This window comes from Coffea arabica, chromosome 5c (genome assembly GCF_036785885.1).
Source record: "Coffea arabica cultivar ET-39 chromosome 5c, Coffea Arabica ET-39 HiFi, whole genome shotgun sequence".
Classification (NCBI taxonomy): domain Eukaryota; kingdom Viridiplantae; phylum Streptophyta; class Magnoliopsida; order Gentianales; family Rubiaceae; genus Coffea; species Coffea arabica.
Genome location: NC_092319.1, coordinates 2052529 through 2067497, shown reverse-complemented (window position 1 = coordinate 2067497; position 14969 = coordinate 2052529). Strand labels below are relative to the sequence as shown.

Below are 14969 nucleotides of genomic sequence, written 5' to 3'. Positions count from 1 at the left end.
GAGACAACCCCAGGGTTTTGAAATTGAAGGTAAGGAAGACCATGTTTGCTTATTAAAGAAATCCTTATATGGATTGAAACAGTCTCCAAGACAGTGGTATAAGAGGTTTGATTCCTTTATGTTGGGTCATGGTTATTTGAGGAGCATGTATGATAGTTGTGTTTACTTCCGGAAGATAAATGATGGTTCTTTCATTTATTTGCTGCTTTATGTTGATGACATGCTCATTGCTGCCAAGAATTTGTCAGAAATTCACACTTTGAAACTGCAGTTAAATAGTGAATTTGAAATGAAAGATTTAGGAGCAGCTAAGAAAATTCTTGGCATGGATAGCAATCGAGATCGAGGAGTAGGGAAGTTATTTTTGACCCAGAAAAATTACCTTGAGAAAGTCTTGGAGCGTTTTGGCATGAAAGATGCTAAACCAGTATCTACTCCTCTTGCTAGCCATTTTCGACTATCTGCTGCTCAATCACCACAATCAGATGAAGAGGAAGAATATATGGCACGGGTTCCTTATTCCAGTGCAGTCGGCAGTATTATGTATGCAATGGTTTGTACTCGTCCGGATATTTCACAAGCAGTCAGTGTTGTTAGTAGATATATGTCTTGGCATGAAAGATGCTAAACCAGTATCTACTCCTCTTGCTAGCCATTTTCGACTATCTGCTGCTCAATCACCACAATCAGATGAAGAGGAAGAATATATGGCACGGGTTCCTTATTCCAGTGCAGTCGGCAGTATTATGTATGCAATGGTTTGTACTCGTCCGGATATTTCACAAGCAGTCAGTGTTGTTAGTAGATATATGTCTTGCCCTGGTAAAGCACATTGGCAGGCTGTGAAATGGATTCTCAGATACTTGCGAGGTACTTCAAATGCATGTTTGGAGTTTGGAAGAAATAATAATACTTTGGTTGGTTTTGTAGACTCAGACTACGCTGGAGATCTTGACAGGAGAAGATCTCTTTCAGGCTATATATTTTGCATTGGCGGTTGCGCTGTTAGTTGGAAAGCTACTCTACAACCTGTCGTAGCTTTGTCTACTACAGAAGCAGAATATATGGCTATGACCGAGGCAATCAAAGAAGCCTTGTGGTTGAAGAGTTTATTTAGCGAGTTAAGTCTATATCAAGGTGTTACTGATATTCACTGTGATAGTCAAAGTGTCATACCCTTGACTAAAGATCAGATGTATCAAGAGAGGACGAAACACATTGATGTGAAGTATCACTTCATTCGAGATATCATTGCTGAGGGAAAAGTTCTTATTCAGAAAATCAATACTAAGGACAATCCAGCCGATATGTTTACGAAACCTCTTCCAGTTTACAAGTTCAAGCAGTGCTTGGACTTGGTTGGTGTTCGTTGTTTGTGATTTAGACCCATTGGGTCTTATGTGGAGAAGGTGGAGCGATTTTACTATTGACGATGGTGGGACTCAAAATTATGCCAAGGTGGAGATTTGTTGAGCCGCAATTCTTCAGCCGCAATCCTTGACTGTGGCAGAATTTCCTCATCCCACATCGCCTGAAGCAGAAGGAAAGCCTCCCAAATACAACTATAAATAGGGGGCTCATATGAAGGTTTCAAACGCACCACTCAAGAGAGTTATATGGGCTATTAGCTTCTTGAGTCATCTAGCCCATTTAGTCAAATATTTTAGGCTCTCTTGTTTTGAGTTTAGGAATATTTTCTAAACTCTTTTGTAAGTGCCTATTGGCCTAGGAACCACTTTCCTACGGCTTTTGTATTTCTTCTTCATAGTTGAAATATTGCTCCTCTCTCGCCCGTGGACGTAGGTCAATTTGACCGAACCACGTAAATCTTCTGTGTCTTTTATTTGCTTTGTTATCCGTCTTTATATGGTCGGTTTTACCGCCTAATTATTATATGGCCGGTATCTACCGCCTATCTATTATATGGTCGGTTATACCGCCTACTTTGTGCTAACTTGAGTTTGTCTATTTCCTGGCCCGGTCCTAACAGACTCTGATCTATCAATCGAGGCAGAGAGCCGAGACAGAGTAGACATCACTCTTCCAGGACAACAGTCGTTGCTAATTTCAGAGGTTGTAAATACCTCCGAGGGACCTGTGATCCTGGTTATAATGTCAGGTGGAGGTTGGAAGTACAATTTGCAAAATACCGCCCCAAAATTACCAGCATTCTCTGGGCTGGTTTCCCCGGGGAAGCGGGTGGAGCTGCAATAGCAGATGTCATATTTGGCCTACATAATCCTAGTAAGTTTTCTAACAATTCGACCAAATTTGCACTAGTTCATACACCTTATAAAAAAGTCTACAGCTGAAAAGTGAATTTCTCGTTTAGTATTTGATCAATGAAAGCCAACAACCTAATGTGCAACTCCTTATTTAGCAACTGAATTGAACTAATATAGTCCTACTGCTAGGTGAAAGGCTACCAATGACATGGCATCCCCAATCATACGTTGAACCAGACCCTCCCACAGGCTACCCTGGAAGAACATATCGATTTCACAAGGGAGAAACTGTTTATTCATTTGGAGATGGATTGGGCTACTCCACATTTACGCACAGCCTATTTCAAGCACCGAGGGTAGTCTCAGTTCCCCTGCAAGAGGGACATGTTTGTCGTTCATCATCAACATGCAAGTATATTGATGAAGATTAGCAGAGCCGCAAGAACCTAGGCTTCAATATCCATCTAAGAGTAAGAAATGTGGGGAAGATGAATGGGGGCCATGCGGTGTTATTGGTTTCCTCTCCTCCCTCAGTGCACAATGCACCTCAAAAGCATTTGTTGGGCTTCCAAAAGCTCCATTTGACTCCACAAACAGAAGGCCTAGTGGAATTCAATGTGGACGTTTGCAAGCATTTGAGCATGGTTGATAAGCTAGGGAAGAGGAAGATTGCTACAGGAAAGTATATGCTACACGTAGAGGATTTGAAGCATCGACTGACCGTGAGGATATAAACAAAACTCCACATGGTGATTATTTTCTTCTTCTTTTTTTCTTTAAAGAAAGAAAGTGGAAATTGCTGCAAGATTGAAATTTGTTGAGATGCCTTGAATTAGATTTTCGACCTTCGCTGAGCTGTTCGGAGGTCTCGCTGCTCGATCAACGAGTCGGGGGTCCGGGGGGCAACGGTATATATTAGTTACCGTGTCTGTTTTATTTCGGGTCTTGTTTTGGGTCAATTTTTGGGTCCAGTCCATTTGGTTGTATATATATACATCTTATTTTAGTCTGTAAACCATTCCGATTACAACCCTAATAAAATCTGATTTCCCCCAAGTTGTTCTTGTCTGTTCTTGTTTGTTCTTCTATTCCGCTGCATCTATTATAACAAAATTAAAGCCTTGAATAATATGAGACAAGTGTAAGACATACATCTTTTTTCTTTCACTTTCGAAAGATGGAAATTCTTGGTTACATTTGAATTGATAAATTTGGTTGGATTTGGGTGTTTAATTCTTAATTCACACAAGTCATATCCCTCAAATTGGTAGGATAACTGAAAAAGAGTTTTCCTCCAAAACATTAACCCAAACTACTTAATGCATTTTCTTGGAGTCAGTCTGTATTGCAGTCCATTTGATCTCATATATGTGGTTTTGCTGTTATCCCAATTGATTGAGCAGCATAGGCTCAATTGCTTCCCGGCTGAAAAAATCTCCTTTCTTTTGTTTATGAGTTTCCATTTATTAGTGGATTTTTTTTCTACATAAAAGAAACTTCATAATTTATTCTCATATATCTGTACTGGTGCAGAAGATACATCAAACAAATAACAATTAACAGAAATAACGAACCTATAATTAAATAAATATATACTAGATCTGAAAAATTAGAAAACAGATCTAAAAAATAAGAAGATTGCACCATGAAACCCCAAAATGTCTTCTAATCAGAAGAACCGCTGCAACTCCATTCTATGAATGCCTTGAACTGCCAGATTTGATGTGAAATAAATTTGGCCCAAGGAAAAAGTTAGATTTAGTGGAATTTAAATGCTGATACAATGGATCCAAATAGTGAAATGATAAACAAGTCGCACCCTAATAAATGGAGCAAATCTTGATTCACGGAAGTAAAATTTGGTTCTATCAATCATTTGCTGAAATTTGATGAAGCAAGATGGTTCTATGGTTCGCCGGCTACATATGTAATGCATGTGTATTTTGTAATCTTTTTCTGTCCACAATTATTCTTCTCGAAGTTGTTTCAGATTTGAACTCATTAATAAACATTTGTCACGTTAACAACTTTATCAAAGTTTAGCCAAGCAAGCAATCTATCTAACAATTAGGATATTTGCAGAACTGGCAACAGTAATGGACTTGTAACACTAGAAAAATTTGAGAGATAAATGCATCATCAGCAGAGCAAACAGAAGAAACAACCACCCCGGACAGTTTTTGCTATCAGTTGGCAAGATGTGATGCAAATTGGGTTATGCAGTTCTTAGTCCCTACTCTAGCCTTCCATTAATTACTTGGACGGATCCAATTGCCCTTTAGTTGCATTTAGATCGACAATGAATATATTTTTGTATGTAGTTGTCTCGCACAAAGCCTGTACAGCATTGGCTACCACAACTTTTGGCATAGGTGTTTAGGAATGTTATCCAAGCACTGCTCTCTTACAGCCCTCCCATTTTAGATCTGGAAGGCAACAATGGCATTCTTGTCGGAGGGAGCATAGCTTGTCGATGTATCATTATCGTACAGCATGGTGCCTTTTTCAAGCCCTAATTGCACGAGAATTAAAATATTATATAATATGCATAAGTAAAATATCTTATATTATACCCGTCACGAATTTTACTAGCTATGGTTATAAGTGAATCATTTCCCAAATTCTACTTGCACTGGAATTAATAATTTTTCTTGCATTTTCCATAACTGGATTCACGAAAGCCAAAATGAAAAAACTTGTAAGTAGTATACAGGTATTTTATTAGTCTGATCAGCAATGTTTGTCCTTGTTTGAGGTTTTGATGATGAATCTTCTCTTTTATATTTTTAAAGAACGTTTAATTTTTTTAAATCTTGACCAAACTAGCACTAAAATGAAACTTAAAATCTTATCAACTAAAACTCTACTCTCCTCCAACTTCTCCTTTAAATCTCTTCTCTTCTCTAACTTTTCTCTACTTCTCTTTTTCTAGACATTTCCTTAGGGACGGAAACCATAACATCGTCTCACTCTTATGAATTTCATTTTGTTTTATTTTTCTAATAAATTTTTTTCTAAATTTTCTTAGTGAGAGTTTTCTATTTTTCTTGGGAATTTTTTTCTATCTTTATCAAATGACCACTAAAATGAAACTAAAAATCTTCTCAACCAAAACTCTACTCATCTCCAACTTCTCCTTTAAATGTCTTTTCTTCTCCAACTTCTTCCTACTTCTCTTCTTTTCAAAGGCCTTTCCATAGAAATGGAGACCATGATGTGGTCTCCCCTCCCATAAATTTCATTTTGTTTAGTTTTTATAATAAAGTCTCTCATAATTTTTCTTAGTGAGAGTTTTTTGTTTTTCCTAGGGAAATCTATAGAGAATTTTACATTCTCCTAGGGATTCCTATGGAGATTATGTATTTTTTTTGCCGTACTTTGTTGTTAGATCTAAATTTATTCCATATCTCAATTTTTGTTTGAATTTTGAATCTATTTCGACAGATCTTGTCTTGATTATTGAATTTTAAAACCATTGATTGCCAGATCTAATGATTGCAACATGCATAGATAAGAGTTGCAGTAATTTATCTATTAGAAGATAATTATAAAATTTCTTCAATTTTTTAAATTTATTGATAATTTATCAGAGTACAGATTTGCAATTTTTAGTACACGTTTAACTTGCTATTAGAGGAGTGATATAAATTGAATTGTGCTAGATGATTTTCAGCAATCTGTTAATAAAATTTGCTTTTCTTAAAAAAGAAAAAACTATTTTCTCATCTAAAATATGCATATCTATGCGGGTTTTGATAGATTCGCAACATCCGAGTAGAAAACAAAGAACAGATGCCAATGGTTCAGTATCATTCAAGGCCGGAATTACCTTTTTCTTTTTTATCCTCCCCTACTCATGGGGCCAAAGATATGAGTCAGAAAAGTTCTATATTGGAGAACCAAAGTTTTTGCGAAAAAAGAAAAGAAACTGTAAATCAATTTGTGCTTTCGAATTGTGTATAAATTAGTAATCGTGAATCACTAAGTAAAATAAAAAGAAAATATAACATCAATATCCATAGACGTATACAAAAAATTCAGAAATAAAAGAAAAACCTACCCAAAAAAAATCAGGGAAAAATGAACAAAGAAATAAAGCAATGAAAATAGCAAGAAGCCTGACCAGCTTAAAAGCAAAATCAGAAAGGGAAAAGTAACAAAAGATAGATATAGAAGCACATACTAATTGAAGGATTTTTTATTTTTTTTAACGAGTACCTGGTCGGCATTACTTATTCACATTTATTCCAATCTTGATTCACACTTTTTTTTTTTTTGAGTTAATTCAACTCCTATGAGAGAGAGAGAGAGAGAGAGAGAGAGAACATTCTTAATGAATGACCACTAGATACGCATTAAACAAACACATAATTGAACATCTCGTCACATCAACAAGTAGAAGAATTTAGTTAGTTCTTCCGGAAACTAATTCACAAATGCCTATGACGACGAGGCCAGCTGCTACTACGTACACCAATATCCAGGCTGCGCGTTTCCACGGAAGCTTTATAGCATCTTCTTCTGGCGTTATGGCTACTGGGCTTGAGTCAGCCATCCCTTTGATTTCTATCTATCAATTGTAATGATTAGAAACTGTACAATAGAAAAAGGAAAACAATAACAACAAAAACAACAACAACAATAATAATAATAATAATAGTGTTTTTGGTTTTTTTTTGTTTTGGTGGGTCAAAACCAACTTGTTTGGAAGAATTTGAAAGTAAATACATGAAATCAGCTTATTAGGCCATATCTATTTTGCTTTGTTCAACTTTTTCTCAGGATGTATCATCTATTTCACTTCCTGTACCGTACCATTCCCTCCCCAACCATCCGTTATATGTTATATGTCTTTCATAAACATCGTATTTTAATTATTTTCTTTTCTCCTTATAGTCTAACAGCTACTGATTGGGTAGAAAACACAATACACAGACTAAAATAACAATAAATAACAAAGAAAGTTGATTAATCACTTGCTCAACTTTCAGAAGCAGCGAAGTTTGCAAAAGCTTAATTGATTCTAGGACCCCTTTAAGTACTAGTAGGGTTTATCTAATGGGTATGAATCACCACTTTTTGAGGGAAATTTTAGATATTAATTTGTGGGGATTGAAATTAAATAGAGAAAGTATCTAAATATAAAAAGATAGTATATGTGGATGTGCAATTTCATATGATGATTTGAATATCGATTCGGCTAATAAGTGGTCAACTCGTTAAGGGATTCTCATTAGTTTCTTTAAAAAAGTAACTAAATGCAAGGGATGTAATAATTATGATTGCGTGTATTTCTATGGTAATTTAATTTTGTTAGAAACAAATCAACAATCCTGTTATATACTAGCGAATGGGGAATAGGCTATAATCATAAAGTAAGCCACTAAAACAAGTCTGTTGTCTGAAGTTGAAGACATAACTTGGTTTGGAATTTATCCTTTTTTAAAGTAGTTTAACATTTTTAGCTTTGGGGAAACATGCCCAACTTTAGAAGTTTGCTGTGATTTTTATGGCAGTGGATGTGGGAGTTATTTCTACTCTATCAAGAAGGTTATAATTCAAACGCTAATTTTTCCTGTCTTTCGGACTTGAGTATCCCACATCTTCCTACTATAAAAACTTCAAAAAATATGTTAGCTCTTTAAAATTTAAGAAAAAAAAAAAACCAAAGCAGTCCATGCTGTAATTTTATTTTATTTTTTACTGTAACAGTTATCATCAATCAACGAAGCTGATCAATCTAAAACCAAATTGCTAACATATGCCGAGAGGAAAGTAATAGCCTGCCATTGTTGGAGCTTAACAGCTCCAATCGGGTCGATTTTTGTGCGTTCTTCTCGTCCTATGAGTTTATCTATTATGATCCATGAAGCATGATCTTAAGGATTCTGACCACCCTTTATGTAGATCAAACCAAGAGAGTCTATTGTTGTTTATTTTTTCTTAAAATTTAAATATACTTGAATCTCATACCTTTTTTTTTTTATTGTATCTAAAAGTTCTGAACTTGAATTCTGATATTGTAATAAGAAATTATGAAAATTTATTAATTCTTTGAGTGCTCCCTTCCGTATAATAGTTACGCATGTATGTTGAAGATATTAATAGAATTAAATTATACATGCAAATTAAGTAGATATGAGTTGATTCATATTTCTTAGACTTTCAGCCTCCTTTTATTAATAGAATAATTCATATTTTTATAAAAAAAAAAAACTTTCGTTGATTAAATGTTTATTGCTTTGAATTGTAAGCATACAAGATAAATTAATAATTTATTAATTTATTGATTAATTAATATCTCTTTAAATTAATAGAATTTGTATGTTCCAACACTATTAATTTATAGAGATTTTAATGTACATTGTTACTTGAAGGGTTAAGTTGAGCCAAGTTGTGAGATGGACAGAAAGCCTCTATGTTGTGATTTATGAATTGTCGTAAGCGAAAGGTTATGAGTTGTTATTATTGTTGTTGAGATTTGATTAATAAAATTATTGAGTATTTATTCTCCTTCTCTTCCCATATATCTTTGTTTGTGTCAAAAATTGCTTCCGATATGAGCATATTTTTTGCGCTAATAGAAACTTATGTTGTTGATGGTCAATTATTGCTTTAAAGAAAAGTTCAAATTTTGACTTCATTGGTATTTAAACATTATGTGGTCAGTTGCGAATTGTATTGCTACAAATCTGATTCAGGGGTAGATGGAGACGGAGGGTGAGGCATCCCACTTCAATAGTGGGAAGGGAATGGAATGGCTTTAAAGCTTGGGTCCAATGGTTATTTTATAATTTGGATTAACTATTTTGGACCAATTAATTTCAGTCCAAAAATTACTTGGGTCATCTGTTGGACACGAGTCGTGATAGTTCATGTGTTTTCTAATGCAAAGTCCTAAAAGATGGGGAGAATGTTCAATGGAGGTCATCTCTAGAACTTACAAGAGTATATACCACTTCGGACAGGGGTCACCTTTAGGACCCGTACGAGCCACTTCTAGAATCTAAATACGACCAAGTGGATACAGCTCATACAAGTCACCTCTAGAGTCCGAACATGGATTCTGATCAGGATGCAAAGTCCTAAAAAGTAGGAAGAATGAGGCATCCCACATTGGTAGTGGGAAGGGAATGGAATCGGTTTAAAGTTTGTATCCAATGACTTCTTTGTAATTTGGATTAACCATTTTGGACTAATAGATTAAGGTCCAAAAATTATTTGGACCAACTCTTGGACTTGGATCGTGACAGAGAGTCACTCTTTAGGGAAAAACAGTAATTAGATATCGATTTTGTAGCTAATGTTCAACCTAGTTACGTGTCAAATTTTTTTTTTTCTAGTGTGTCAACTAGGTATCCCAAATGTGCTACTGCTACCTTAATGTGATTGTTAGGTTTGATTCTGTTCAATTTTGCTTTTTCTGAAACAAAATCTGGATTGTCTCAAAACCAAATTAATTAGGAGTAATAAAGTGGAGTAAATGTTTGTCAAACTTGCTACATAATCAGAAAAAACGTAACAAGTCAGAGCATAATTGATTGACTTGGCTGATGTTATGAAAGCTCTATGCAATAAAAGCTAGATATACTACAATGCAATAATTTAGGAAGCAAAAATGTTCATACCATAAGTTACCTTCTGATTTTAAAGATTCTGTTCAAAAAAAATTAGTTCCAATGATTAAGCTTTGGATTATAAATCCTACACTAAATAATCTTTGCAAGTGGCAAAATATTTAAGGATTGTAATTACATATTTAGAGTACAAAAAAAAGTAGGATTTTATTCCAAAACAAGAATTGGAGAAATTTAAATCAAAATAGAGTTAAATGGTGAGTCGACCTAATTATTTCTCTACTTTTTTACATGGATTTTCTTCTGAGTATATAAGTTGATCCATTGGTCAAGGAGGTCTTAATTGAGTGATAAGATTGAGACATCTCTTTTCCTCCCCGCATTTTCTAAATTCCACTTCTTCCTTACTAAAAATAATAAAAATAAAAATGGTTGGCCAATTGGTCCTAGAAGTGGAGACATAGACGTGAGTCTCTGCGTAGCCATCAAACAAAATTAATTTACTTCATAGATTTTCTTGTGTTGTTTGAAATTATTTGAGGTAACTGAAACAATAATTCAATAATACAAGTCCAAAAAAATTTACGAGAACAAAATTGACGATTAAAATTCTAACAAAAGGAAGCAGACTTACATTAAGCAACCAAAACATAACATCGGATGATTTTAGAGGAACAAGACCAAACCTCACAAGATTACAACTGAAAAAGAGAAGGTAAAAGAAAAAGAAAAAGAACCAGATCCTGCATCTTGATAAACAAGGTGCTAAAGACAACAAAGCAACTAAAACAACATTCATGCATTGACGACAAAAAAAAAAAAATGGATAACCCTTATTTAAACATTTGAAAAAAATCCGAGATAATCTAGATCTTGAACAATGTGAGACCACCATAGATGGTGTTGAATCCTTGAGAAGGGTAACAAGGCATTGTTGCACCATCAAATTCAGATGCATTTGGAGCAAAAGAAAGTGAAGCAGTAGGACCATTTTCTGCTGTGAGAGCTCTAGTCCAAGCATTGCTTGAAATGCCAGTATTCACCCGAGAGGAAGCAGCAGTTGGGGCAAATGCCTTGGTTCTAGGTGGTTGAGACTGGATAAGATCAAAAGCACCACCTTCATTCTCCCTTGTATTAATTCCCAAAGGGCTTATCCCAGATGGGTTGATCCCATTGAGATCTGGAACTTGGTTTGTATTCTCATATATTGGTTTTTCTAGTTCAATTCTAACGGTATTTTGGAGTTCACAAAGAGCTGAATGCAAGCTCTCAAGTTGCTCCAAATTAAGGTCATTGATGGGAGCATACCACCAATGACGAATTTGGCCAACTTGTCTTAGTTGATTAAGGGTTTCCCCTATTTTCTTCTTTGCCTCCAACTGATTTTCGAGGATGCTCAGTTGCTTATTTAGATGTTGAACATTAAACCTGTGATGAGCCTCCAAAAGCAGGGTTGAAGCATCATCTGATTTTGGAGTACTGAATTCAAACTTTTCTATTATAGCATCTATGTTAGGGCTACCAAATGAATAAACTTTTTCTCCGGGAGAAAAAACCACAAGGGCAACCTCAGAGCCAGTAAGAGTGCACAATTCGCTAGCCTTTTTGAAAAGGCCTGCACGACGCTTGGAAAATGTCACTTGTAGATGTTGCTCATTTTGTATTTTTGCGATGTCAATTTTTTGACGGCCTCTAGTTTTTTTGACTGGCACCATTCTATAAGTATAGACTCTAAGATTGGGAAAAATCAAACTTGGTCTTTGTATGTTGAAATATAAGAGTTATATATTTATATATACAAAGCCTTTAGTGCTTTACATGTGTTTATACGCATCGTCACTTTAATTATCATCATTAATAAAGATTTTTTTCAATTAATGTGGCTTCCCAAATCCATACTTATTTGAGGACATAAATTTTGACATTGAAGTACTTACTTCATTTTGGCCATCATTAAGAAAGATTTGTTTCAATCAATGTGGCTTTCCAAATCCATACTTATTTGAGGACATAAATTTTGACATTGAAGCACTCACTTCATTTTGGCCAATTGAATCGCTTCCCACCTGTATTGGTTAAATCGAATAATTCATTTTGGCCTTAGGATTTTGACAATTTGTAGAAATCTGCCTTCAAGTTCTAAAATTACACTTACTTCTTTGCTTTTAATGCTTACAAAACAATATAGATCCAACATGCCATTATTTCACTTAAACATCCTAAACTCAATGTTTTAAAACTCGGACCATTAATTGAACCGGTGAGGTGTTCGAATCAAGGTTTAACCGGTCAGATTGGTTGAACTCTGATTCAATGATTTTTTTAAAAATATTTTATATAAATAAATATATATATATATATCTATGCACAAAATAAGAAACACAATGGACTCATTTAAAATTTTATATGATAAAAAGTTTAATATTTTCAAATAACTTGGATTTTCAAAAATAAATTTTTTAAATTATAAGTTGAAAAAAATAAATTTCATCTCAATCTCAATTATATTTACCAAAACATAATCTTAAATCCAATCCAAAATATACCACAATATTTTGAAATTATACAAAATTCAAGTCCATGGGAATTTAGATATTGTGAGTTTAAATTTTAATTTATGTTTTTTGGGATTTAGAAATTGCAATTAAAAAAAAAAAAAGAAGTTTGGGGTTTAAAGGAAGTCAGGAGAATCGAAAATAAAAATACAAAATTCATAAGAAACAAAAAATGAGATAAAATTGAGTGGTTGTGACATTTAACAATTAGTCTTTAGGGTTTAAGAAAAATAATTCTTTTTAATGTTTTTCAATTTAATGGACAAAAATAAAATTAAAAGATGGAAGAAAACATCAATAAATTAAAAACTAAAGAGGTTTGATTAAAAAGGGAGTAACAAAAGAAAAGAGGAGAGAGAGAGAGTTGAAAATTAGAAAGAAAGAATCATAAGAGGATGAGATTTTATAGAGAAAACAGAGAAAAGAAAGATGGATATTTGTTTTATGTAAATTAGTTATCATAAAAGAACTCATAGGATGTGATAGTACAATAGTTACTATATTGGTCTTTCATTGAGTTATATTTTTGATAGCTGCGTTTTGCAAAACTTAAAAAATATTAAGAGGAAAGTTAAAAATCGGAAACCACTGGTTCGACCCGGTTCACCGATTCTAACGGGTTTGATCGGTTTTGACTGGTTTTCTGACAAAGTCAACTGTAATATAGAATCAGACCGGTGTCATAACTGGTTCGCTGTTCAACTGGTCGAACCGATCGATCCGGTTTTCAACACATTGCCTAAACTACCCTTGTCCCATAAAGCAGAATCTTGGCCCAATTAAAATCTCAATGGTTAAGCTAGCATAGCCCGTCTGCTATATTGGGTCTTGGAAAAGTTTAAAATGGCTCAAACTCAAATATATATGCTCGTAAGTGTCAATCTTTAAAAATAGTGGAATCAAGTGTTTATTTTGGAGATAATCAATATTGATGCTTTTTTTTTTTACATTTATATAAGAATAATTAATAGGTAGTAAGTACTACTAATTGATTATGTTTCAAATGGGCAGGACCATCCTTAATTGATGGATGGAAAAGGGCTTTAACTTTAAAAGTCTAACATTTGGTCAAAAAAGAAAGAGAAAATGACATGTTTCATCCCCCACATTTCGTAAAAATATTCTTTTCGTTCCTTTCATTTAAAACGAAGCAAATTGGTCCTTCACATTTAAAAATCGAAACTTTTACATCCTAGAAATAAACTCTCAATTGTGAATCAAACCATCTAACAACCCGGTTACAAATTTTATGGGTAGAATTGGTAGATGACTCACAAAACATATTTCTAACAAATAAATTAAAGCAATTAAAACCCATTTGTTTCTTCAAAAGAACGAAATAGTGCTAAAGCTCTCAAGCACTAAACCCTTAGACAAATTCCATAGTTTTGTTGCACTAAGGGTTTAGTGCTTGAGAGCTTTAGCACTATTTCGTTCTTTTGAAGAAACAAATGGGTTTTAATTAAGATTTTTAATTGCTTTAATTTATTTGTTAGAAATATGTTTTTGCGAGTGATCTACCAATTCTACCCCCAAAATTTGTAACCGGATTGTTAGATGGTTTGATTCACAACTGAGAGTTTATTTCTAAGATGTAAAAGCTTCAGTTTTTAAATGTGAAGGACCAATTTGCGTCGTTTTAAATGTGAGGGACAAAAAGAATATTTTTACAAAATGTGAGGGATGAAACATGTTATTTTTCCAAAAAGAAAAGATTCATAATACATATACACAGCAAAGTTTAAGAAATACATATATATTAACGTAGTTGAACTTAAGATAGATATATTTTGAAAGATCCAAAGTCAATTATCTTTATCTTTTTTTTTTTTTTTTTGCGGGAGAAGCCTAAATATTGATCTTCACAATTCAAGAAAACAAAACTATATGGAAAATCTAGGCTACATTCAATTGAGCTAGTGCACACCAACAGGTCGTCCCAAATATGATGACAGCAAAGGAAGACGGAAATTCAGTATTATGAGGGCGTCAATTTGATGTTGTGAGTGAAGGTCAAAGATTACCTTGAAAAGAAATCCAAATTTTTTCCGTGGTTTTTTAACCAGTATGCAGTTAAGTAGTAGTTGTATTACTACAAATCTAACATTGGTTTCCCTAGCAAATGCCCATCCCTCCCTGTTAAAAATAAATAAATAAATTTTAGAACATGCCTGATGTGCTGCCTTAATGTGATGGTTAGGTTTCATTTTGGGTTTTAATTTCCTTATTCTGAAACAATTTGGTTTGTCCCAAAAGTAAATAGATTAATCTTTCCTATACTATCAGATATTCTCTAGTGGTGTAATGGCTTGTAAAACTTACTATGTGCTTATTCGGAAAAAAATATTTTGAGTTGGGACATGATTGATTTACTTGACTGAAATTATAAAAGCCCAATGCAAAGAACCAGATAATCTATAGTACAATAATTGAGCAGGTAGATTTGTCCACAACAAAAGTTAATATTCTACAATAATGGCTCAGGTAGATATGTTTATAACATACTGTTTAAGAGGTGTTTAATGGGCATTAGTTAAGATTATTTTAGGTATTAATTTTTTTTAAAAAATAAAATTAATAAAGAAAAGTGTATAAATGTAAGGAAGAATACT

At 33.8% G+C, this 14969-nt stretch overlaps 1 protein-coding gene and 1 pseudogene across 1 annotated transcript; one reads left to right on the top strand and one right to left on the bottom strand.

The window, feature by feature from the left end:
* The window catches only part of LOC113688804 (beta-xylosidase/alpha-L-arabinofuranosidase 2-like), a 42965-nt pseudogene extending 40006 nt beyond the window's left edge, over positions 1 to 2959 (top strand).
* Positions 2960 to 10668: 7709 nt separating this feature from the next.
* On the bottom strand, positions 10669 to 11517 carry LOC113690680 (agamous-like MADS-box protein AGL29). The gene has a single exon (XM_027208675.1). The coding sequence runs from the start codon at positions 11515 to 11517 to the stop codon at positions 10669 to 10671; it is 849 nt and encodes a 282-aa protein (XP_027064476.1).
* Between the last annotated feature and the right edge of the window lie 3452 nt (positions 11518 to 14969).

What these genes read in the sequence shown, in the direction of transcription:
- LOC113690680 (XM_027208675.1), bottom strand. Translation starts at nt 11,517, where the DNA reads ATGGTGCCAGTCAAAAAAACTAGAGGCCGTCAAAAAATTGACATCGCA.